The following is a 24,593-nucleotide window of genomic DNA, read 5'->3' on the forward strand; positions in this document are numbered from 1 at the left end:
TGTTTCTTTGGGTACAGAAGCTCCAAAGGCATGTTCATGGAGGCCTTTGACCTCCAGGTCTAAATTGACCCACGTGTCACTTCTTGGGCCAGTGCAGGCTCATCCTAGCATTTCTCAGACTTGGTTGCCCTCTCAAGCCTGGCTGACCAGTCCATGTGATGAAGGCCTTGTAAATGGTGCCTGCTGGAGCCTAGTGACTTTGGAGGGTGACTGAAAATAATCAAGGGAGGTGAGATAGTTGTAGATAAACTGGGATGCAGTTTGGCCCCTCCTGACTCAGAGCTGTTACTTCTCTCGGATAACCTGGTATACTTAATACCTCTTAGGCATGTTGAAAAGTAGAAATTCTATGTAAAAGTCATTGCCTTGTGTAGAGTCCCCTTCTGGAGACTTATCAGCCCAAAAAACAAGATTCAAGGGAGCACATTTTTATGGGCCACATAATGGGGGTGGGCTGATCTCTGAGAGTTCTCTCAGTGGTAGAAGCAGCCAGACGTGGCCAACAGACAGCTCTTCTCATTCTGTGGAGAACCACAGGCCCAGGTCTCTGTCTTCAAATGCCTTCTCTTTCCCATGGGAGGCTTTCTAACCATCCTCACTGGGTTTTCCCAGTGCCCAGGTATGAGATCTGGGACTGGCTGCCTCTCCTTGTGCCTGGGGGAGCCAAGGCAGTGGGGGATTGGGTGGTGCTGGGGCTGCAGTATTGTGGCAGAGAGAGCTGGGTAGAGAATGAATCCAAAATTCACTTCTGTCCAGTTTGTACTCTGTGTCCTCCTAACACTCTGTGCAGTTTGTATCGAAGCGAATTAATACGGCGTGAAAGGGGACCGGTCCGCGGTTGCTAGGCTACAAGTAGCTCCTCTGTGCCCAGAATGGAGGGAACCATGCATGGCTGAGAAGCCCCAGGGCTATTGGCAGTTCTTTCACTTCCTGCTGTGGCCTCCCAACTGCACCTAGACCCACCAGCTGAATACCATGTTTGGATGTGCTAAGAAAATTAGAGCAGCTCCAAAGTAGCCAGGGGATTTTTGGAATCTTGCTCTCCACTGTTTCTGTCTCTTTAATTCTGACTGTTAGAGAGGAGTTTTGTTTTTTCTTTTCTTTTAAAAAAACTTTTTAATGTTTATTCATATTTAAGAGAGAGAGAGAGCGCGAGAGCGAGCGCACACAAACGGTGGAGGGGCAGAAAGAGAAGGAGACAGAATCTGAAGCCAGCTCTAGGCTCCCAGCTGTTAGCACAGAGCCAGATGAGGGGCTTGAACTCACCAGCCATGAGATCATGACCTAAGTCAGGGGCTTAACCATCTGAGCCACCCAGGCACCCCAGTTTTCCCTTTCTCAACTTTTCCCTTGTTTTCCGAGCCTTCCCTTCTCCCCACATTTTTTTCCCCACAGTAGCTCATGTTTAAAATCATCTTAAAAGTCTGGTTTTAGCTGTTTTGTGCAATCATGAGGTCCTTTTCAGTAACCACATAAAATTGTCTTTTTCACTGTACCCAAAAGAAACCACTTCTTCCAGGTTGGAAAGCAGAAACCTCCACAGTGCTTCCACCTTTCTCCTGCTTTTTAGTTGTTAGTGACTTTCATAAGTTGTGTACAGCTCTGGAATTTTCCTCTGCGTACCTAGCATACCTTACTGGAGATAAAAACTTTTTTTTTTTTTAAACAGGAAATAGCTTTTGGAGGAAATAGCCCTAGGCAAAATTGTGAAGAAGAGTTTATATTCTGGGCTTCTTTACTTACTGCCCCATTCGATTTTTGTCATATTTTTACCCCCATTACAACATATTTATTTAGTGTCTACTTTCTTAGACCTGTGTCTGGTAACTACTAGAACATTTGATAAAATGTACTAAAATGTGAATAAATGAGGGTGCCTGTTTTGTTCGGTCAGTTAAGCATCCAACTTTAGCTCAGGTCATGATCTCCTGCTCTTGCAGTTTGTGAGTTCGAGCCATGCGTTGGGTTCTGTGCTGGCAGCTCAGAGCCTGGAGCCTGCTTCAGATTCTACATCTCCCTCTCTCTCTGCCCCTCCCCTACTCTCTCTTTCTCTCTCTCAAAATAAATAAACATTAAAAAAGTCTTTAAAATGTTAATAAATGATAATAGCTCAGTGTGTTAACCTTCCCAGAATAGCATTCGCATAGTGGACTCCAGATTACACAACCCCTAAGAGCCCACAGAGAGGGGAGAACGGTCTACCTCTGTGTGACTTTGGACTTTGCACCTTCTCTCTATGGCTTCTGTCTTCTCACAGCTACAAAATCAGGGAATGGGTGAATGTCCTTTGAACATTTTAAGGATCATCTATACCTGTGATAGGCTGGAGGGGAAAGTTTTTTTATACCAAGCGGTAAGGGATTCTTCATCTATCACTCTTGACCATAAAAGTGCCATATTGATTGGAAGATGATGTGTCTCAGACATTAAGACCAAGGATGTGAGAGCTAATAACTGCCCACCCATCACATTACTTCAAAAGATTGTACCTCAACACTCCTGCAGCTGTTCTTACCATCCATTATGCTTTCACTTTTGTAACCCCTTCTTGAACCTGTGAAACTTACTTTCATTTTCACTATTTTTTTTCTTTTCTTTTTCTTGGGGCTACTTCTTTAAGCATCAAGAGTTGCCCCCCACCATACACTAAATTTTACAAATTTATTTCCTATCTTCTCCCCCTTTATATATCTATCTTCCTTTTAGACTGAAGATTCTTTGTAGATGCTTCTTCACACACAAGCCTTACAGTCATTTTAATAAAACATCTCTTTGCTGGGAATGGTTTAAAAACACATTTTTTAGGGGAGGTGATGATTGGGCAGAGCTGGGTGAGTTTTCTTATAAGAGAAATGTTAATTATAGATTTTTCATTTTAAAATGCCCTTAAGAAAGATAAATCGGAAAACAAAGCCAGGAAGCAGAAAAGAAAATCGGGATGACTGTTTTTCAAATTAGCCAAGATGTAGGCAAGCCCATTTTCGTGGCGAGGCTATAAACAGCACAATGCCCGCCTGTGGACAAAGGCCTGCTCTCCAGGCGACCGCAGTTAGCAAGTGTCAGGACGGAATGCAGCCTTTTGTCCCGGGCTAGCCTCCTAGTGAACAAATATCCTTTCTTTTGTAGTCAGCCTGGGTGGATTCTTGCTGGAACCACTTGCGAGCTTTTCTGAAATGATTTGCGGTTTCTGAGCTCCTTCGCAGGCTAGGAGAAGGGAGAGGGCTGGAGCTGTTATCCTGAGTGGGGATCGGAACCCTCCGACGGCTCGTTCCCCTCAACGCCCCCCCCCCCCCGCCCCCCGTTCCCACCACCCAGCGCGCATGAGCAGCTCCCGAGTCCGGGGATCCTTGGCAATCAGTCCTCTGTGGGGTTAATTCCCCGAAATGCTCCTTGTGAGAGGGCCCTACAGATAAGACAGGCTGCCCAAGGCTCAGATCTCAGCAAGGCCGCTTCCTGCAGCCGGCCCGGGCTACATTAGGTCACCCAGCAGATTAAAAGAGGAGTAATTATGCGAATTCCAGCGCCAAGAATAAGCGCGCGGGCCGGCGTTGGGACCTCGTGGGAGAGGGGCCAGCGAGGCTGCGTTCGCTTTGTGCTCAAGATGGCTGCAGCCATGGTCACGGTTAAATAGCTGCCTTTGAGGGACGTCTTTTCTTCCAGCGGGGAAAACAGGCTAGTCTGCTCTGAATTAGCCAGCTAACAAAGTCATGAAAGGGACTTACGAAAACAATGGCACGCTGTACATTCCGTGAGATTTTAGCAAGTTATATGAACCAAATAACGGCCCAATTGGCTGGCTCTGCAGGTTTTTGCCTGAGTGTGCACATCCGCAGAGCCAGCACGGTGCCCTGTGGGACCAGAAGATCAAACGCTGCCCACGGTGAATGTGAAACAGCCCTGGGGCTCACATTCAGAGGAGCGAGTGAGAGCTCCCATCCACCCTCTCCCACTCCACCCCAAAAACATTCTCTGCAAATCTTCTTGGGAGGTTTAACGTTACTACCGTTTAAAAACCAATTACAGAGGCAGGGTGGGAAGACTGAAGAATAGGGGTCGAGGACAGTCCCTCTTTCAAAGGAATCTTTTCCCGCAGGTCTTTGAAAATGCGGTCATTTGTAAAAAGCAAAATCTTGTCATGAAATTGTATGCTCATTTAAAGTCTATATGTGAATGTTCATAGCGACATGATTTAATAATTGACAAAAACTGGAAACAGTTCAAATGCCCTTTAACTGGTGAATGGCGAAACTGTAGGATACCATACAATGGCACGATAGTCAGCCTAAAAAAGAATGGACTGTCAGTATAAAAACTTACTAGTGACAGAAAACAGATGAGAGGTTGACTGCAAAAGGGAACAAAAGAACTTTTAAAATGATAGAAACACCTTGATTTATGGTTGTTTCAGAGCTCACAGAATACTTTTTAAAAGGGGTGATTCTTACTCTGTGTAAATTAAACCTCAGTGAGCGTGACTTTAAAAAGGCAAACTAAAACCTTACCATATTTTAGCCCTTAAGTGCTGTCACCCCAGTAGGGGAAATGTTTGATTTGGAGATGGGCTACCTCAGACTGCTGATCACATGGCGAAAGTGCTGAGCTTATGGATATTTTACTGCATTGGCTCATTCAACAGATAGTTGTGAGCATGTATCACGTGTTGGTAATTGCTCAGTGGAGTGAGAGGTGGGAGCAAAGTGTTTCCAAGAGCCTAACCTTAGATAGTGGCAGTGGGCGGGGAAAGTCAGGGCAGGGCCTGGAGGCCTTTCCAAGAGAGAATTAAGAGCCATTTTATTAGGTGAGTTGACAGTTCCTGGCGGACTTAACTGGAGGAGGTGAGGAAGAGGAAGCCAGAGGAGGTTCCAGAGGCCACACGAGTGTCTGGCATCTTGCCCAGAAGCCAGTGAATATTTTAGGGGAGGACAGGAAATTTCCAGTTGGAGACCTTGTTACCACAATGACATTAAGTTAACTGATGAGCATGTGGGGATATCATTAGACTGGTAGGATCAGCAAACTATAGCCGGAGACCAAATCTGGCCTGCAGCCTGTTATTGTCTGGCATGTAAGCTAAAAACGGATTTCACACTTGAAATGTTTTTTGTTTTTTGTTTTTTTAAATCAAAAGAGGAATGTGAAAATTATAAAATTCAGGTTTCAACATGCGTAAAGCTTTATTGAAACACAGCCTCACCCATTCATTTACATGTTGCTGCTTTCTCACCATAAGCATGGAGTTGAGTAGATATGACAGAATGGGCAGCAAAGCCTGATATATTTACTGTCGGGCCCTTTACAGAAAAGATTTGCTGACTCCTGCTCTAGACTATATGTATATTCACTGTTCCTGGTTTGCCTCTCAATAATGCATGGTAGGCTTTCAATAAAAATGCATAGTAGGCTTTCAGCCTTGCGTCATGGACATCTGTTATCTCACCTGGTGACATAGCAATGAGTCCTTGTGCAAGTTGTGAGACCTTGCACATTCACAGAGATGCTACAGTGGCAATCCTGCACGATTTGGATGCAACTTGGCATCTTGTGGGGTAGACCTGTCTGCTCTGAGCAGCATCTCCCGCTGGGCCCATCACATCTAAGGCCTTCAGTTTTGCTGGCTGAACAGGTGTGTGGGGACAGCACAGGTGCTGCAATCCTGACGGTTCTTGCCTGGGGCTTGTCTAGATAATTTCCTCAGGCCAGATTGCTCCCCACAATGCAGACTGAGATGCGTTTTCTCAGTGTCCCAAGTCAAAAGTAAATTCTCCCTGGGCCTCCTGAACTTGATGGTTTGAATCAAGGTCAAACCCTGGAGCTGCCCTCTAAAGGTGCTCAAAGGAGCCTTGTCTGGCCTAGTACAGCTAGGTTCGCCTTTGTATTTTATGCCGCAGCCTTCATCCTTGACTGAAAGTAAGAGGACTCCTCTGGGATCCCAAGCAATGGCAGGTAGAGAGGTGGCAAAGAGACTGGAAAACTAGCATGCAAGCGAGAATTGAAACTATGGCATCTGACTAGGCTCCGTTTTATAATCGGACTTCAGAACCCTCCTCATGTGGCCTGTCTACTTCTGACCTCATTCTGCCATCTGCCTTAGTGGGATATTCCTCCATCCTGGCTTTTCCTACTGGTCCCCAGTCTTTGCCTTTTCTTTGGCATGAATGCTTCTTTTACAGTTGAGTGGCTTAAAGTGGGTTGAACTGTGTTGCCCCAAAACATATATTGAAGTACTAACCCCCAGTACTTGTAAATGTGGCCTTGTTTGGAAAGAAGGTCTTTGCAGGTATGATCGCACTGGGATGAGATCATACTGGATTAGGGTGCACCCTAATCCAAAGACCAGTGTTCTTATAAGAAGAGAGGAATTTGTGCACAAAGGCACTGACACACAGGGAGAACGAATGCCATGTGACCATGGAAGCAGAAATTGGAGTTGATGTGTGGATAAGCCAACAACACCAAGGAATATAGCCATCACAATCTAAGAAGAGGCAGGGAAGGGTCTTCCTCTGGAGCTTTCAGAGAGAATGTGACTTTTGCCAACAGCTTAGTTTTGGACTCCTAGCCTCCAGAACTGTGAGAGAATAAATTTCTATTTTAAAGCCACCAAATCTGTGGTGTTTTGTTACAGCAGTAGGAAGCCAACATAGATCCAAACTCCTAGCTTAGTTGTGTGACTTGGGGCAAATTTCTGAAATTCTCTGGAGATGGGTTTCCTTGACAGTAAATGGGAGCATGTAGGAATTAAATTAGTTGCTACATGTAAAGTTATCAGCACAGTGCCTGACATGCAGATAGCACTCAGCAAATACTAATTTAGTTACTATCACGGTCATCTCCTGTGTGGTGTGACTCAGATTTCATTGCCTCAGAGAGACCTTCCCTGACCCGACTGCTGAAAGCTGCCTCCCCACATCACTATGTCATCACTCTGGGGATCATCACTTGTCCCAAGTTCTATTTGTTTATTTAAAAAATCAAGGGGCACCTGGGTGGCTCAGTCAGTTGAGCGGCCAACCTCGGCTCAGGTCATGATCTCGTGGTCCGTGAGTTCGAGACCCGTGTCGGGCTCTGTGCTGACAGCTCAGAGCCTGGATCCTATTTCGGATTCTGCGTCTCCCTCTCTCTCTGACCTTCCCCCATTCATGCTCTGTCTCTCTCTGTCTCAAAAATGAATAAACGTTAAAAAAAAAAAATCAAAACAACCCCAAAAGCCTCATTAGAAGGTGAGTTCTGAAGGCATGGACCTTTTCTTAATACTTAGTGACTAACTGATGACCACATAAAACCAGATGCAAAGGGCATTTAAATGGAAGGAAGAAGGAATGAGGGTGTTCTAAAGATCTTAAAGTTTCCCAAGAAGCAAGTAACACTCAGCATCTCTAAAACTTTTCCAGAAATTTCTCCAGTGATTTTATTTAATGAAAGCAAGAAGATTCCTATCCTGTCTTCATTCTCTCGCCAACCTGGTATAGGATAAAAATTGTGGGGTCGCTGTTGTCACCTTAAATAGTCACACATTTAGGCAGAGGTATATATACTTTTTTTTTTAAAGTGTAGTTCTGGCAACCTCTGTGGCTCAGACCTATCAGTTCCTCAGCAGATCTTGTTATCAGCTCCCAAATGAGAGCTATGCTTTTTTTTTTTTTTTTAAAGCGTTGCAATCGTTTGTTGTTCAATTCCGCCCTCTAGTGGAAATAATACGTCACAACAATGCAGCGTTTGGCTACAGTTCATTGTCTAAATATTCTGGGAGCTTTTGATACTAAACTATTAACATTTTAACTTCAGAACTAAAGGCTGTGTTTAAAGTAAATAAAGAGGCAGGTGGTTTTCTTTGGGTTTATATTAAACAGATTAAAATTGTAAAGGCATTTTATTAATAGAGTGAATTGTTTTACATTCTTGGACAAAAAGCTCTTAAGATGCTGTAACACTGCATGTAGATTTTGAGTGGGGAGGGGCAGTTGGTAGAGATCTGAAGTTTTACCTGTGGCAACCAAGAAGTATCCTTGGAAAAAATGATATTTGGGGGAACCTGCCTGGCTCAGTCGGTTAATTGTCTGACTTCCACTCAGGCCATGATCTCATAGTTTGCAAGTTCCAGCCCCGCATCAGGCTCTGTGCTGACAGTTCGGAGCCTGCAGCCTGCTTCAGATTCTGTGTCTCCCTCTCTCTCTGTCCCTCCCCACTCATGCTCTGTCTCTTTCTCTCTCTCTCTCTCTCTGTCTCTCTCTCAAAAATAGATATTAAAAAAATTTTTTAAATGATATTTGAATTGCTATTTGACAGCTGAAAAAAATGGCCAGAAGAAAGCTGGTATTAGGTGAGGCAGAAAACAGGTATCAGCCTATTAGAGATTGTTGGGGAAGGACCCCATGCCTGTGGGGCAATGTGTGCCCAGGCTGAGTGGAGTAGGAGAGAGAGTAGCAGGAGTCTACGAGAAGGATAGGTACTCACATATTTCTTGAGTGGGAAGAGAGTGAGGAAGCTCAAGTATTCCTGGGAAATTCTGAGATTAAGGAAGTAAGAAGGCTGGGTTGGGGAACAATTATATTGATTGGTTGATTGATTGATTGACTGCCAAAAATAACATATAACTACATATTGCTTTGCAACTTGATTTTTTTATTGAACATCATTGCATGTTAAATACATGGGTCTACCTCCTTCTTTTGAATGTCTATCCAGTATCCCATTGTATGAAATACGATTATATTGGCCAATTCCCCACTGACATTTGGGTTCTTTTTAATGCTGTTAAAAACAGTCTTGTGGTTATTTAAAAATATAGCCCTATTTGTTACATATGTCATAGTCATTTAATAAATATATATTGAAGACCTGCCTTCTGGTCAGTGTTCTAGAGGCTGAGGATATGGCAGCGAAACAAAACAATGTCCCTGCCTCTGTGGAGCTTGTACTCTGGGGAGGAGGACTGGGAGATGGGGAAGACACTCTAGCAAGCACGTGAGGCAGTGATGAGCGCTAAGCGAAAAGATTTATCAGGGAAAAGAACTATGAAATATTGGGGTGAGGGGGTGCCACATTTTAAATAGGGTGGCCAGGGAGAGGCTCACCCAGAGGGTGACCTGAGTGGAAGGGCCAGTCAAGCATGATGTCTAAAGGGAAGAGGCTGTAGCAAGGGCAAGGTCATGAAGCAGGAGTTCACCTCTTCCACCCGGGAACAGCCTTGAGGCCAGAGAGGCTAGAAGGGAGTGAACTTGAGCGAGAGAAAGGTAGAAGCTGATGTAAGAGAGTGATAAGAGGGAGGGGGCAGATTGCCTGGGGCCCGTAGGTAACTTTTGCTGAGTGAGGTGGGGAGCCAAGTCAGGATGACACTGGGTTCAATGTGGCTAGCAGATGGCAGGAGCGGGGGCAAGAACAGGGAGAGGAGTTGGGAGGCCATTGTGACTGTCCAGGTGAGACAGGAGAGTGTGGGCCTGTGACAGCAGAAGAGGTGTTGAAGAAGGGTGATTGTGGTCTCACACGAAGGCGGTCTTCAGCATTTCCTGCCTGATTGGTGTGCGTAGGAGCACAGAGGAGTGAAGCACGATGCAGGAGAGATGCGTTGCCTGCAACTCAGAGGGCTTGGTGCACATTTGTGTGCGGACTTCCTTAAGAGAAAACTAAGGGTAGAATGATTGAGTGTTGAGAGTTATAGGTCAAAATTCACTTCCTGCAGCTAGGGAGTGTTTGTTTTGTTTTACACGTTTCTCCTAGTTTCCAAATCTTCTCTATAAGCGTTAGTGTTTTTATGGTAGAGTTATTTATTAAAATAAAAACACCCTTCTATTAGTCTACTTCATAAATATGCTGAAAACTTATGGATCAATCAAAATTATGTAAAACAAGGAGCTTAGGTGTATTAGAGCAGAAGTTCTTAAACTGTTTGAGCTCAAGACCTGTTTTCACTCTTATTAATTATTGAGGACCCCAGGGGCACCTGGGTGACTCAGTCTGTTGAGCGTCCAACTCTTGATTTCAGCTCAGGTCATGATCTCATGGTTTGTGAGATCGAGCCCTGCGTTGGGCTCTGAGCTGATGGCAGGCAGGGCCTGCTTAGGATTCTCTCTCTCCATGCCTCTCTCTGTCTCTCTCTCTCTCAAAAGAAATAAATAAACTTTAAAAAAAAAAAGTTTAAAAACTACTTTTTAAAAATTATTGGGGACCCCAAGGAGCCTTTGTTATGTGAGCTTTTTTAACTAGTGGTTTATTGTCTTAGAAAGTAAAATACAGGAATTTTTAAATATTTACTTATTTAAAATCACAATAATTATTTTTCTGAAAAATAATCATTTTCCAAAACAAAATTTAGTGAGAGGAATGGCACTGTTTTACATTTTTGCAAATCTCTTTTTTTTTTTTTTTTTTCAACGTTTTTTAATTTATTTTTGGGACAGAGAGAGACAGAGCATGAACGGGGGAGGGGCAGAGAGAGAGGGAGACACAGAATCGGAAACAGGCTCCAGGCTCCGAGCCATCAGCCCAGAGCCTGACGCCCAGAGCCTGACGCCCAGAGCCTGACGCCCAGAGCCTGACGCCCAGAGCCTGACGCCCAGAGCCTGACGCGGGGCTCGAACTCACGGACCGCGAGATCGTGACCTGGCTGAAGTCGGACGCTTAACCGACTGCGCCACCCAGGCGCCCCCGCAAATCTCTTTAGTGTCATAGAATACAGCTTGATTCTCCTACCTTATTCAGCCTTCAGTCTGTTGTGTTGTTATGGTTGAAGTCTGAAGAAAATCTGGCCTTGCACAGACACATAGTTCAAGATGGGAAGAGTATTTATTTTTACTGAGGTGTAATTGATGTAACAGTATATTAGTCTCAGGTATATAACATAATAACTTCAGTATTTGTATATGTTGCAAAATGCACACCACTGTGTCTGGTTAACATCCATCAACATACATGGTTATAAAATTTTTGTCTTGTGACGAAAACTTCCAAGATTCATTCTCCTAGCTGTTTTCAAATATGCAATAGTGTTATTAGCTATAGTCACCATGCTGTACATTGTATCTCCCCATGACTTGTTCATTTTATAATTGAATATTTGTACCTTGCCACCCCCTTCACCCATTTTACAACCCTCAGGACTATTTTAATAGCGTTTTCAGATAATTGGAGCTATTCTTCTTTGATGTTATGCTAAAACTTGAAAAGTTGTAGCTCCATAAAGGCTAATTATAATGTGGAATCTGAAACCATATTCATGAACTTTTTTTTTTTTTCTTTATACTGTATTCCCTTAAAATCCATTAGTCTCTGTGACAAGTTGGGTCTTTTACCCGTGTGTGATTTTGTGTCATCATGCATTGAGCGTTTGAAAAATACTGGTTGCTTGAGTTATGCAGATATGCAGAATGTTAATATATTTCATTATACAATATTAAAAACTCACTTTCATTTATATCCCCACTCATCAGAAAAAAATTATTAAAGCTATTGGGAAGCTGTCAAACCTCGTGGTCGTGAATACAAGTTTCCCCGCATTCTAATTTTTAGTCGAAAGCTCAGTTTTCATCACTGGCAACAAATACTATCAATTTTTCTCCTATAAGTGACAGGCTCACTTTGTTCCTTTTTTAGAAAATACCTGCCAGATAACTAGCTACGTCTGAATAACCACAGTTTGTCAGACATTCTTTGAAGTAAAAGTGGTGTTCCAGGAAAAAGGAGCTGGTTACACACACGCTTGCTTTCCCTCGAGAGGCAGCCACTGGACTTGGGTGTGTGGGAGAAGGGCCGTGTGCCTGTGTCCTGCCTCATCACACAGAATATTAAAGAGAGACCTAGGCTCCAGGGTCCAGCTGTGATAAAGCAAGTAATTCTTACTGCTTCATCAAGGACTTTTAGGTGAAACTGCCTATTTTTTAAAGAAATATTTTAAAAAACCTTTTTAATACTAAAAAAATAAATTTAAGAAAGTGGTAGCTAAGAAATGCAGTGAGTCAGTATCTTGTTTGGGACGTCTCCCTTGCTTTGTGCTAAAATCCCAGCAGTTTGACCCGTCCTTGCTTTTACCTCATTGGTGGAAATGCCAACCCAGCGAAAAAGGCAAAAAATGTCTCAGTATTGTTATGAAAATAGTTTTGGCCTCATGGACTCCCCTAAAGGGCCCCCATGCCCCCCCTCCCCGCTGCACTTTGAACTATGCCATCCCAGAGGGTCTCCTGCTACTTAAGAGCTGTTCTAAAGCTGCCGAAACACTTAGAATACAAATAATCATCTCCTGTTTATCTAAATCCATATATTCTTTAAAAGATACTGATCATTAATACAGAAGAGACATTAAATTTTTATTTAAAAATAAGGTCGGGAATCTGTCCTAGAAATAAGGGTCTTCAGTTATGGGGCCTTTTCTTTACAATTGAATGGATCGTGAAGCCTCAACAAATACCAACTCTGTTTCATATGATCGTGTCGCTCATTATATACTATGAAGAGCTGGCCCAGAAGCAGTCGCTGTTCTGCTCTGACTGCTTTATTTTAAAGCCGTGAAAACCTAAAGCTTGGTGAGGCCAAGGTCTGGGTTATGGCAGACATGCTCAGCTTGGATGTGAAAGTGAGTCAGGGGATACATTAAGTTGAGGCAGGCTGAAAATGAACATTCTTCTGGTCCTTAAGCTTTTATTAATTGCCACCACATTTGCCCATTCTGTGCTCCCAGTGTGGGTTAGCTGGCCGAGCTCCATCCGCCGGTTATGTCAGTGAAGATAAGGATGTGTCAGACCCTGGGAACAAGAACATGCTGTTTGGCCCTTCGAGGCAATTTCCTTTTGAGTCCCAGCTCTCTCCAGATGGCATCTAATTGTTTCTTGAATGACCTCGGTGTCCAGGCTGCAGGAACCTGGTCTGAGAGGCCATTTCACATATTTATTAGCCTGTGGATGAGAACTTAACCACATAAAGCCTCCATTCACACTCTCAAAAGAGCTTTTTGTACAGAAGCAGTGATGAAGCTGAGGGACTGTTTCCTGTGACCACCAGTCTCCAATTGGGTTCTCATTTTCCCCAGGCCCAGGTGGGTGTGTTTTGAAGCATGTGAGTCCATCATGGCCCAGTGTCCTCCCCTCTGTCTTTGAGCTTTTGCTGGAATGAGCCCAGGCAGAATAGGGCTGCATCCTCTTATCTCCTGGTTTCACAGCATTTAATGATTGCTCCTGCAGGTGGTAGGAGTGGGGAATCATGTGTTCTGGGAGCCTCTCTCCAGTTGGGACCCCAGGCAGTTCACGGTTGAGAATGAGGTGCTTCTGAGGGCTGAAGAAGGGACCAGTCCTAATCCAGACACAGGGATGGCAAGCCTGGTTCACCCAACAAGGGTCATAACCCTCATGTGGCAAGTCCTGCCTTAGGCCTCTGTGGTTCTGAATTAGTTGAGGAAGTGCCTATCTTTTTGCAAATGGGATGAATAAGAACTATGTCTAGAAATATGCATGTGCACTTATTGTACGTCTTACTTCCAGGGTGTTTGTGGACCCAGACTGACAATCCCTGTGCCTTCTCCAACCATTCACTGGCCTCTATCCTGTTCAGGCATTGGCCCCAATCCTTCTGGGCATTGGAGTGTTGACAATGAGTAAGACAATGAATAAGTCCTGAAGCAACCAAAGACATAGATCACTTTAATGAGTGCTTCAACAGCCAGGTGTTAGAGCTGGGGCCCATCACTGAGGTAAATAAAATGATCGCAGTGCATGAAGGAAGCCGCATAGGGCCACAGAGACTGACAGTGGGGACTCTGAAGCTCTTTTCTGGGCCATGTCCACCTAAGGACTGCATAAGGAGTAAATTTGGGAAGATCTGAATATATTTTGGGGATGATGCAGATTTCCCTTTCTTTGACCTACGAAGAAGACATGAGAGTTGCTCTCCCAGGTAATCAGCTGTAGCTGGTAAAGTCTGCCTGGCCTTAGTAAGGGAATGTCCCAGACAACACCTCTGAATCAGGTCGTCTGTCTTTCCACAAAATATAATAGGCTTTGGAAACATCCTCCAGGAACTGAAGATGGTGCTGTTGCCTACATGAGCAGAGTTGAATGACCCATTTGTTAATGGTTTCCCCTAGCTTGGGAGGGCTGCTGGATGTGGGAGCAAAACTCACACCTACGTTCAGTGGCCCAGGACATTCCAACTCCACGAATCCCTATCCCTTTTCCCAGAGGCGAATTCATGTCAGTTTCTTCTTGAAAACTCAAGGCAAGTCAGTTCTTTCATGGAACATCCTTGGAGACTGTGAAGCACCATTAATTTCCACCCATCACTGAAACATGAGGGAACAACCTGTTATTAATGGGTGTGCACTCTACATGTTTTCATGTAACATCAGTTTATGTTGGTTTCCTTTGAGCGTTTCTCAGATGTGGAGATCGCGTCTCACACATGTGAACCCCAGTGGAACCCACAGTGTATTCTGTGTCGACCTCAAATCTTACCTAATCTCACAATCATAAAGTAAACTCTCAAACTGATGATGTGAGCTAGGAAATTTACCACTGGGAAGGGCAGGGGTAGAGTGGCCTGGGTTGATGATTGTGCTGAAGAAGGAAGATATGTCCAGACTCTACTTCTCAGCATGCTGGCTGCATTTGCCCAGATCAGCTTGTTTATATAGTGGGAGCACATGGCTGTAGGCTGCACTAGTTTATAATCTTAAAGTTTATGGCCCAAGAGGAAAAGGGGACCTCTCCCTCCACCCTGGTTTGAAAACTCCCAGGGAAGGACTCTGATTGGTCTAACTTAGGTCACATGTCCACCTGGACTATTTAGTGTTCAGAATTCTGATTAGTTCACACATCCAAAACAAGATGCATGTCCATGCCACGGGTTAAAGTTTTTAAACATAATAACCACTATCTGCTATTTATATCATTTTCCCCCTGAATGTTCAGGATCACAAAAGTATATTGGGCGCTCTTTCTCGTTGTCTCTGTTTCCTTGGGGTACATATGTAAAATACTGACATATGAATGGTAGGTTTTGCAGAGGTATTTTCTTTTTGACCCTTTCAAACCCTATACTCATCCTTCTCGAGTTTATCTCCTATGTGCTGGATACCCATTGCCTCCCAGTCTGATTGTCAGATCCATACTGTTACAGAGAAGTCGTGGGCACTGGAGCATAGGGGATGTGGATTCCACTTACAGTTTGGCCTCAGAAAAATTCTCACATCTGCCGTCACAAGTACTCCAGCCCTGAGGCTGCTGTGGTGTCCCTCAAGATTGGTTCAGGTGGCTTCCTGCCGCTCTCCCTGGTGACTCTCCCTTCCTCCACCCTGCCCTCCCTCTCCTCTGAGTACACACTACAAGGCCAGGGATTGTATTGTCCTTTGAGTCACTGACAAAAGGAACCCATTGTCCCACCTTGGGCACCAGAAGTGTTGACCATCTGGATGTCAGCTCTGTAGGCGGCATTGTGCTTGGCACCTGACTGCTCTAGGAAGTGAAGAAACTGGCTGGTCATTAATATGAGCCTTCCCATGCAACACACCCTCTGAGTCGGCCTTCTCCTGTAGAGAAATAGGCCTAGATGATGTTTCTATATATGAAAAAGGCAGTCTCTTAGCCCTGCAGTCATCCCCTGTGCTATAGGGTTTTACTGCCTCCTGGTTCTTTACAGATTCTGCTTCAGTGTCCATCTGTACATGTTCTGCCCTTTCCCATCAGTAATGAGTGAAGATCTCTGATGGGCTATTTCAGGTGAGACCCGCTGCCTCTGTTGCTAAGAATATCTGTCTCGGGGGGGAGGGGGGGAGGGAGGGGGCTGTTGCAGCAGCCACGATTCTGCCTTTTGGATTTGCACAAGATAAGGTACTCCAGGCAACCAGGTGCTAGTCATGCTTCCATTATCACATCCGATTGATCCAGCTATTCTGATTGAGAGTCATTTTAATTATTAACTCTAAGTACTGTTTGATCTCACATATGAAATAGAGATAATAATATGTGTCTCCCAGTGTAAGTATTAAATAAGCTTTCACCATGGTAAAAGCTCTCAGTATGAATGCTGGCTCTTGGGGGCCTTGCACGGGGGTGATAATGCTGGCTCTTGGAGGAGCCCCGGCTGAGCGGTGGGGGATGTCTGTGACTGCTGCAGTCTGCTGGGCACGCAGCCCTGGAGTCTGTGGTTGGGGAGGGTTACTGAGAACCCAACTTGTACTCTTCAGAATTCAGTGGTGACAGTGAGTGTGGTGTGCAAGCAAGGCCCTACCACCAGCTGGGGAGGGGTTCCCCTCATCTCACGGGGGTTTAAAGGTGCTCCAACAGGGGCTCCTGGGTGGCTCAGTTGGTTAAGCATCTGACTTCAGCTCAGGTCACAATCTCACAGTCTGTGAGTTAGAGTCTTGCGTCGGGCTCCGTGCTGACAGCTCAGAGCCTGGAGCCTGCTTCCGATTCTGTGTCTCCTTCTCTCTCTGCCCCTTACCCACTCGTGCTCAATCTCTCTTTCTCAAAAATAAATAAACATTAAAAAAAATAAAACGGGGGGCGCCTAGATGGCTCAGTCAGTTAAGCATCCAACTTCGGCTCAGGTCATGATCTCACAGTTTGTGGGTTCAAGCCCCACATCAAGCTCTGTGCTGACAGCTCAGAGCCTGGAGTCTGCTTCGGATTCTGTGTCTCCTTCTCTCTCTGCCCTGCCCCCACTCGTGCTCGCTCTCTCTCGCTCTCTCTCGCTCTCTCAAAAATAAATAAACATTAAAAAAAAAATAAAAGGACGGGGGACGCCTGGATAGCTCAGTCAGTTAAGCATCTGACTTCGGCTCAGGTCATGATCTCACGGTTCGTGAGTTGAAGCCCCGCGCTGGGTGCTGTGCTGAGCCTGCTTCAGATTCTGGGTCTCCCGCTCTCTCTCGCACCCCCCCCACTCACCCTCTGTGTCTCTCTCTCCCTCTCCCTCTCAAAACTAAACATAAAAAAAAGAAAGAAAAAGAAATGATTGGTATCAGGGTAGCCAGTAGTAGGGGCTGATGCGGAATGAAGGAGTCATGCACATGGAAGGTGGTCCTCTAGGGACTCCAGCCTCACATGGAAGATCTAGTCCTAGAGCAAGACCCTGGAGGGCTGGGCTAGGCAAGGGGGCGAGGCTGGAGGAGCATCCGGCAGAACATCCAGGCAGGATGTGTAGACGGACTCCCAGCTCTGCAGCTGACTTGGTGAGGGGGGCAATGGGGAACTGGAGGTGCGACCCAGGTCCTGTGGGCAGGGGTGTTCAGGATCCCCAGTCAGACTGGCTGGGATGGGGTGGGGCATCGAGAGCTCAGTAGCTGTGGATGGACCAGGAGCTCCCCCTGCGTGAGGGCCGAGTAGGCAGGTGCCGTGGACACACGTGCCACCTGCTAAAACAAACAGGTCTCCAAACGACAGCGGCTCTGGAGTAAGAAAATCATTGGAGACATCTGAGCAAGTGTGATTAAAACCATATGTGCAATTTTCATATGTGATCTTAAAGTTTGAAGGCTAAAAATATTTTAAGACTGAGAAAACTCTTAAACGCCTCCTCATTGGTCCCTGGCTTTCAAGGTTCAGGAGTCACTGTTGTACCAGCCTGTCAGTCGGTGGCTCAGGGCAGAGCCATCCACACTCCTGTGGGGGGCATGTGGTCTGACATTTGGGTGGGATCAGGAATATGCCCTGCAGTAGGAACAAATGGGAACCGAAGCTCCCATTTGCTGAGTGCCTACTATGTGTTGAGTGCCCGGCTCTTTATGGGTTGTCTCACTTGGGCCTCAAAAAAACCTGGTAAGTTGGAGGAGGAAATGGAGGCTCAGAGAAGTTAAGAAATTTCCCAAGGTCACCCAGCTTGCTAGCAGTGCAGTAAAGACTTGAACCCACCCTGGCTCTCCTTCTACCCTACCTGCCAGTGTCACTTTTGAGGCATGCAAATATGTGTCTCACAGCTCAGTGTTGGAAGATGTCATTTTGCAGAAATGCTTGTGAGATGGGAGAGCTGGGGGCAGTGGAGATGGGAGACAGTGCAGCTGGTCCTGGCTGGGGAGGCTTCACGTGTCCTGGCTTTGCAGACACCCCTCAGAGCATTTCTCCAGCTCTGCTTGGAAGGAGCTTCTGAGGGGTATTTGTGGTCACTATTAGTTGCTTATATAGCTCACACTTACCAAAGGGGAAGGAAGGAGAAAGAGGAAAGCACACAGCACGGAAAACTTCGGAGCTACAATGCCCAGAAAAACAAATGCCCACTTTGGGCGAGGTGCATGCATCATGAGTGTAGAATGGAAAGAAGCATGGAGAGGCTGGCTCATCTTGGATAAGTGAGACTCCCAGGGGCATATGGATGGGCTTCGGGGGGCAAAGTATCCCCTGAAATTATATGTAAAATGTTACAGCGTGTGCCTTTTTGCTCTGGGAGGAGGCTGGATGGTTTTCATGGACTGTGAGAAAAGACAGAGACCACCAGAATCCAAGTCTGCTCTGCGAGGTTGGAATTCTGCCCCATGCTTGCACGTTTCATTTTGCCTTAATGCTGAAGACTGAAAATTGGGCTTGTGTAACAGGATTCCTGGGGTGATATCAGAAAATAGGTGGTGGTGGTGGGATGTATGGGACGGAATTGTGCAAGAAAGCAGAGTCAGGGCTGGGCGCTCATGTAATTTAGCTCCACGATGTCAGTTTTACAATTTTAATAGCCAGTTAGAGAAACAGAAATTTACTGGGGGGTCCGTAAGACCCGGTAGGGAGAAATGTGCTTGTGAATACTGTCCTTAGTTCCTTTGTTGATGTGGTAGGCAGATCAATGCTGCTTCCGGACAGAGGCCATTTGACAGCCATAGTCTTTCACCCCCATGAGGAATCTGAGGACTGGCAGACCGAGATGTGCACGGTAGACCCTCTTAAACGCACCCTCTGTATTCGCAGGCGCAAGCAAACATCTTGTCCACAGCAACACACAGAGTGGCCCTGAGAGCCACCCTCCTCCCACCGGGTGCAGTGTGCATTTTGAGCAAGAGATGAATCTCGTTTGCATATAGGAAAATGTGTCCAATGGTCTCTGGCAGCTTGTGTAGCTGCTGAGTCTGGCCTGAGGGGAAGGAGACTTCTTCCCTGATGGCTTCTCCTCATCCTCAGTGGTTTCCCAACAAATTCCCCTCGAGCCCTGCGTCCTATCACTTACGTGAGGGTGGGCACTCAGAGACGCACCAGCTCCTCCACCACCAGCTCGCCTCCTGCTTTGTCGTGCTCAGAATACCGCAGTCAGGCCAGGTGTCTGGGAAGCTTTGGGAGACAGGGTTGCAGAGAAACGCACCTTTTCTGGTGCTGGGTGGCTCAGTCGGTTGAGCGTCCGACTTCGGCTCAGGTGGTGATCTCACGATTTGTGAGTTCAAGCCCCATGTCCAGCTCTGTGCTGACAGCTCAGAATCTGGAGCCTGCTTCGGATTCTGTGTCTCCTCTCTCTGCCTCTCCCCCACTCGTGCTCGCTCGCTCACTCTCTCTCAAAAGTAAACAAACATGAAAAAAAATTAAATGCACCTTTTTTTGGCTCTGGGCTTCCCAGGCTGCTCTTCAAGGGGCAGAAGGCAGTCTTGGATACTTAGGATTGGGCCCATCCGGGTTCATCTTCTCCGTTTCGTGGGGCACCAGGGAAAAGGGAATGGTAGCATCAGTCTTACTCCCTAGCTCATTAAAGCTGTTTTTGTTCACCAAGAGTCTGAATGCCGGGGTTTAGTGGAGGCAAAAAGTCAGGAGAGAGGTCTTGCTGGGGAGGTGGAGTCTCAGGAGTTGCCACGAGAGGCTGAGCTGTTGTGACCTCCACAACTGGTGTTCACCCCTTGACTGATGCTCTGAGCGTGTCCCCGTGGGCAGGAATGAGCCCAGGCCTTGCAGCCTTGGACCAGTACCCTCAGGTGACAGCGTGCTGCCCACCGTGGGCAGTGTCACTGTCCACAGGGCTACTTCACAATGACGAGCACCTCAGTGCGCTTAAGGCGTGATGCCCTGATTCTGGGCTGGCTTTGGGGAGGGGAACGGTGGCGTACTGGCAACGTGGTCTTCCTAGTTGCCCTGAAACAGGTAAAAGCAGATACCTGGAAGGCACATCTCTCTCCCTACACAACTCTCCCCACCCGTGCCAGGTCAAAGAGAGGGTCTGCCTCACTGTGACCCTGATCTTCTAGTGAAGACGGTAGCACTCTGGGAGAGGGACTCTTGCAGGCTCTCAGCCTCCCTCAGTGCAAGAGCTGCTGCCGACAGGAAGCACCGTCTGTGGAATATGGCTGGCAGGCAACTCCTGTTTCCATGGTTACTCTATAGGGCAGGTTAGTATTAGGGCTGCCCGAAGAAAACAATGGCATTGAGGACAACACTTGAGCGGGGGCCTTCTTCTGGCCCTTCTAACCCTCTTCCCAGATTGGGTGAACAACATTTGACCTGAAGGCATGGGGTAGACCCCCTCGAGGGTCTACCTGGCTGCCCTGGCTTTTTTCACAGGTGTGTTCCTTGGTGCAGAGGAACAAGTCTTCCCGGAGGCCAGAGGGGGCGCAAGAGAGCACAGTTTCCCAGGAGCTCTGTGAGACACCCAGCACCACTCCCTCTCTGCCTCTCCCCCTCTCCATGAGTCCCTGGGGTCTCACTAGAGATGCTGACCCTGGTCCTGAGAAAGGCGTAATGTGTTGAAAAGCCTGAATCCAAATTTGGTCCTAACTCACGTGCACCAAATCATCAGAGAGTGACCCCAGCCCCGGGTCACTGCCTTTTCATGGGGCCGTGTGAGTAACAGGTTTAATTATAAGACATTAAAAAATCTCTTATTCGTATTTCTACATGACTGCATACCAGGTTCTGCATTCACAGGCTGGAGTCCCTGGTCCTTTGTTCTCTGCTGAGTGACATACTGTCCTGGTCTTCTGTTTCTTTGTAACTAGAATAGAATAATCACTGTGGGGAGAACATGGGAGAATTGATCAGTGTAGATACAGATATTTAGAAGCATAACAAGTCAGTGAAGGGCACTTTGCAAATTCACGCAATTATCATCTTTAGATGCAACAACCACACATTATTTTAGTCTCCCTCCTTGGCCATTTCAGGAGAAATTTATTAAAACCTTTGAGTGCTGTTTCAGAAATTATTTTTGGTATGGAACAAAAAAAAATGTAAATGCTTAGGAAACACTTACCTAGTAAGACTAGCTCATTCTTTAATCCTGACAGAATCAATTCTTTCGACATTTGGGGGCGTTTCTTAGAGTAAACAGGGTAAGTGACAAGACCTGTGAGTCTCCAGTGACCTGAGGATCTTTTGTTTTGCTTTTACCCTGGCCCTGGAGCATCTGATGACATAATTCTTGGTAATTTTACATGGCTGAATTATTTGCATATTTCTTTCAGGAATGCATTTCATTCAGACTTTCTGAGGGTCCGGGAGGAGTTTAGAGGCTTTGGCTGACGAATCTCTCTGAATTTCTGTGACGGATTTAAAAAGCTGTTGCCCTTCCTTTTCCCAGGCTGGAGATGGTGTTTTTTGTTTGTTTGTTTGTTTGTTTGTTTGTTTTGTAGCCTCTTGGGGAGTTTCTTAGCCTGGTGGTGCTTCTTATTTCCTGCCAAGGAGGATGAGCAGGTGAAGACTGGGCCCCTTACCTGGTGGCTGTTGGCCTGATTGATGGGCCATCTACACAGGCCATGGGCTCTGGCTGCTCAGGTGGACTTACCTTTGAACCCCGGCTAATAGAAATGAGGGCAAACAGAGTAAATGCTTGCTCGTGGATACGGTACTCGGGTTGTGGAGGACAGTACTGAGCCACCAGCCGGCCCATCTCCAGGGGCCCCTCCAGCTCAGAATCCCCGTGAACTCTGTCACCCTTTCTGCTTGCTACTGGCTTCTTGGGAGCATTTCCATGGACCTAGAAGCTCCCATGACTGCACATCTCACCTCCAGAGTCACAGAGGAGGACTGAGGGAGCATAAAGGAAGTCAGCCTCCCCTTTCCCCACCATCCCTGTGGTGCCGACTTATTGTCACTCCATCCCCACACCCTCTGTATTTATGAGGCTGCCCCTCTGCCCCTTCAGGCCGCATCCAAGCACAGAAGCCGCTCACCAGGCATTGAACAAACACGTCTCTATTTTTACAGGCCAACTTGACCTAGTCCAAAGGCCGAGGCCTCCCGAGGATTTGCCACTAATCCTGTTGGATATTTCTCATACCTCCCTCATGCCTCATCTGGTGTCGTTCCTTTCTGCACTGAATAGGTTCTGTTTCTTCCTCATTGCAAGTTTCTGCCTGTGTGAAGTTTCAGAAAGCTTCAGGACACATTCCAGTCTTGAGTGGCCAAAGCCACAGAAAGGTAATGTTTGGAACAGTAGGAGAGGAGCTACAGGCAGAAACCTGGGTTTAACTTGAAAAACAAAAACAAAAAACAAACAAAAAACATTGTCGAGCATCCACTGTAACTGGAATGCTAGAAGGGAGGTGATTACTTTCCCCCGAAGGTCATAGGAGGCTCTCCCTGGGGGCAAAGGCCTCTTAGCACAGGAGGATGGCTTGGCTGCGTGTACTGCATGGGCCTCACGGTCCAAGTCCTGGATCTGGGTTAGGCAGAGAGGACAATTCAAACAGAGTTTTACAAGTGAAGGAGGGAAATGAGACAAATAGTGGGGAGGATCAGAAGGAGGTACATAGCCTGTCCCCCATCCTCTCAACAGACCACTCGGCCAGGTGGGAGGGCATGGGACGCTTGGGGTGTTTGCTAACAGACTTGCTAATTAAACACCGGAAGACAGTATTGCTTTGCCCACAGTGATGGCTATGCCAACGTTATCAGCTGCAAGCTACCTGCCAGGAGCATTCTAATTAAAAATAAATAGTACTGCGGGTGGGGTGGGACAGTGGGGCCAGGGACCCTGCCCACATTTCTTAGGACTTGTAGGATTGGTCCTAAAGGAAAGTCACACCCCAGTCACCTTTAGGTCCTTTTCTCAAAGGAGCCTCTGTCTAATCACAAGGTGGTGTGATGCATGCTTCCTTAACCCTTAGCTGGTAGGGTGACAGGCAAACAGATAAAGCCTCTAGGAGCACACTGCCTGCTGCCCTGGAGCCCTGGAAAGGACAGGCTGCCTGAGGGGGATAATGATTTCTGCTGGGTCTCTAAACTGAGGGGACAGCTAAAGCCCAAAGCCTCTTCTAAGAGAGGTTAGAATTTCATCAGAAAGCAAGTCTGGTCACATGAGAATTTCTGGCACTGTGTGCATGGCAGGCTGGACACCAGCCTGCCAGAATTGAGCGAGTGGATCGTATTGGCTTCAGCGGAGGGGAAGAGTCCCAGCCTGGCCTGGGAGAAGGAGTGGCTCACTCCCCCGACCGGACTGGCCACGGGATTGCGGGCAGCAGCAGCCAAGCTGCTGCCGCCGTGGGGCCAGGGCTCTGACACCCAAGCCCCATTTCTTTTAACCCTAACGAAAGTGTGTGGTCCAGGGACTGGACACTGAAAGATGCCTAAGGAATGCAATGCTTTCCACGCCCTCTCGGCAGCCCTGTGCTGCTTCTATCACCGCAAGTCTTTCCTTGGAGCCAAGGTAGGTGCAGTTTTGAGATAAGGTGCATTGGAGATTCTTTTAGGGGCCTTGAAAGCGCTAGTCTTCTAAAAGGCACCAGAAAAAGTTTACAGCCTGCTGGCTGTAAAAACAGAGGTGCTTTCTTTGGTCGGTAGACCCTGCTAAGCCCCTAGTGAACCGCCTCCCCTAGAAGCAGAATCCAGCTGCACAGAAGGAGGTTCTAGTCTGTGTTTTGGGATGAAGCTGTGTTTTTCAAGACACTTTCAGTCTCTTTGGGCTGACATTCTATACCAAAGTAACTCAGTAAGATGGAGCTATTTTTCTTCTTTCTCTCTTTGTGTCTCTCTTCCCTTATTGGCAGTGAGTGTGAGGTGGCTGAGCCCCTCTCTCTCTGCTGAACCTGCTAGTCCATTATGTCAATAACGTATATAACATGCAGAAACCACCAGACGACTCCTTGCAAGTCTCAGCCGGGTTCCAAAGCATTTCGGCATTTGGAACTGCCTTTTCTTTACTACTCCCATTTTGAACCTTGGTTACGAGACACAAGTGCCAAAGGTTTTGCGTAATATGTCAGTGCACTATTTTGACGAAAATATTCAAAGAACCTCATTTGACTAATTCAAGACAAGACTTGTGTTCCGTGTTGCCTGCCTGTGACAACACTAGGAATGAAGATTAATACAGGTTCTCATTGATTTGTGGGTTTGTGCGCCGTGGAAGAAATCCTGTCGGTCCTAGCTTGACTGCAGACCTCATTTATTCTTGGGAAGTAGGAATCCGAAGCTCTCATGACATTCTTCCCACCCAGATGTTGGAGCTCCGTCTCCTGAGGGACTGACTTATTTAGTGCAGGGTTATGATGTTCCGCTTCCTTCTTTTTAATAATGCTTGAAAGAGAAGATTTCTCAGGCAAACCTAACAGGAAAACCTATTAAAGGGAGAAAGAGCCCTTTGTAGAAATAATATACCCTGCGGGAGAGGAGGGTAGGCTTCTTCTGATTTTACTGCCCTGTTGGAGTGTTCCGAGTAGCTTTCTAACCATCTAGCAAAGTTTGTTTTTGTCTTTGTCAAGGAATTCGGGGGCGGGGGTG

At 46.5% G+C, this 24,593-nt stretch overlaps 1 protein-coding gene across 6 annotated transcripts in view; it reads left to right on the plus strand.

The window, feature by feature from the left end:
- Window positions 1-24,593, plus strand: part of BCAR3 (BCAR3 adaptor protein, NSP family member) — a 136,421-nt gene that overhangs the window by 58,887 nt on the left and 52,941 nt on the right. Inside the window, exon 1 of one of the 6 annotated variants that reach the window (XM_058716518.1) lies at window positions 23,262-23,520. The exons of the other annotated variants lie outside the window; for them this stretch is intronic. Coding sequence (XP_058572501.1) covers window positions 23,437-23,520 — 84 coding nt within the window. The 5' untranslated portion in view covers window positions 23,262-23,436. Of the gene's footprint in view, window positions 1-23,261; window positions 23,521-24,593 lie in introns of those variants that run through there. 6 annotated transcript variants of the gene reach the window in all.

This window comes from Neofelis nebulosa, chromosome 2, assembly GCF_028018385.1.
Source record: "Neofelis nebulosa isolate mNeoNeb1 chromosome 2, mNeoNeb1.pri, whole genome shotgun sequence".
Taxonomy (NCBI): domain Eukaryota; kingdom Metazoa; phylum Chordata; class Mammalia; order Carnivora; family Felidae; genus Neofelis; species Neofelis nebulosa.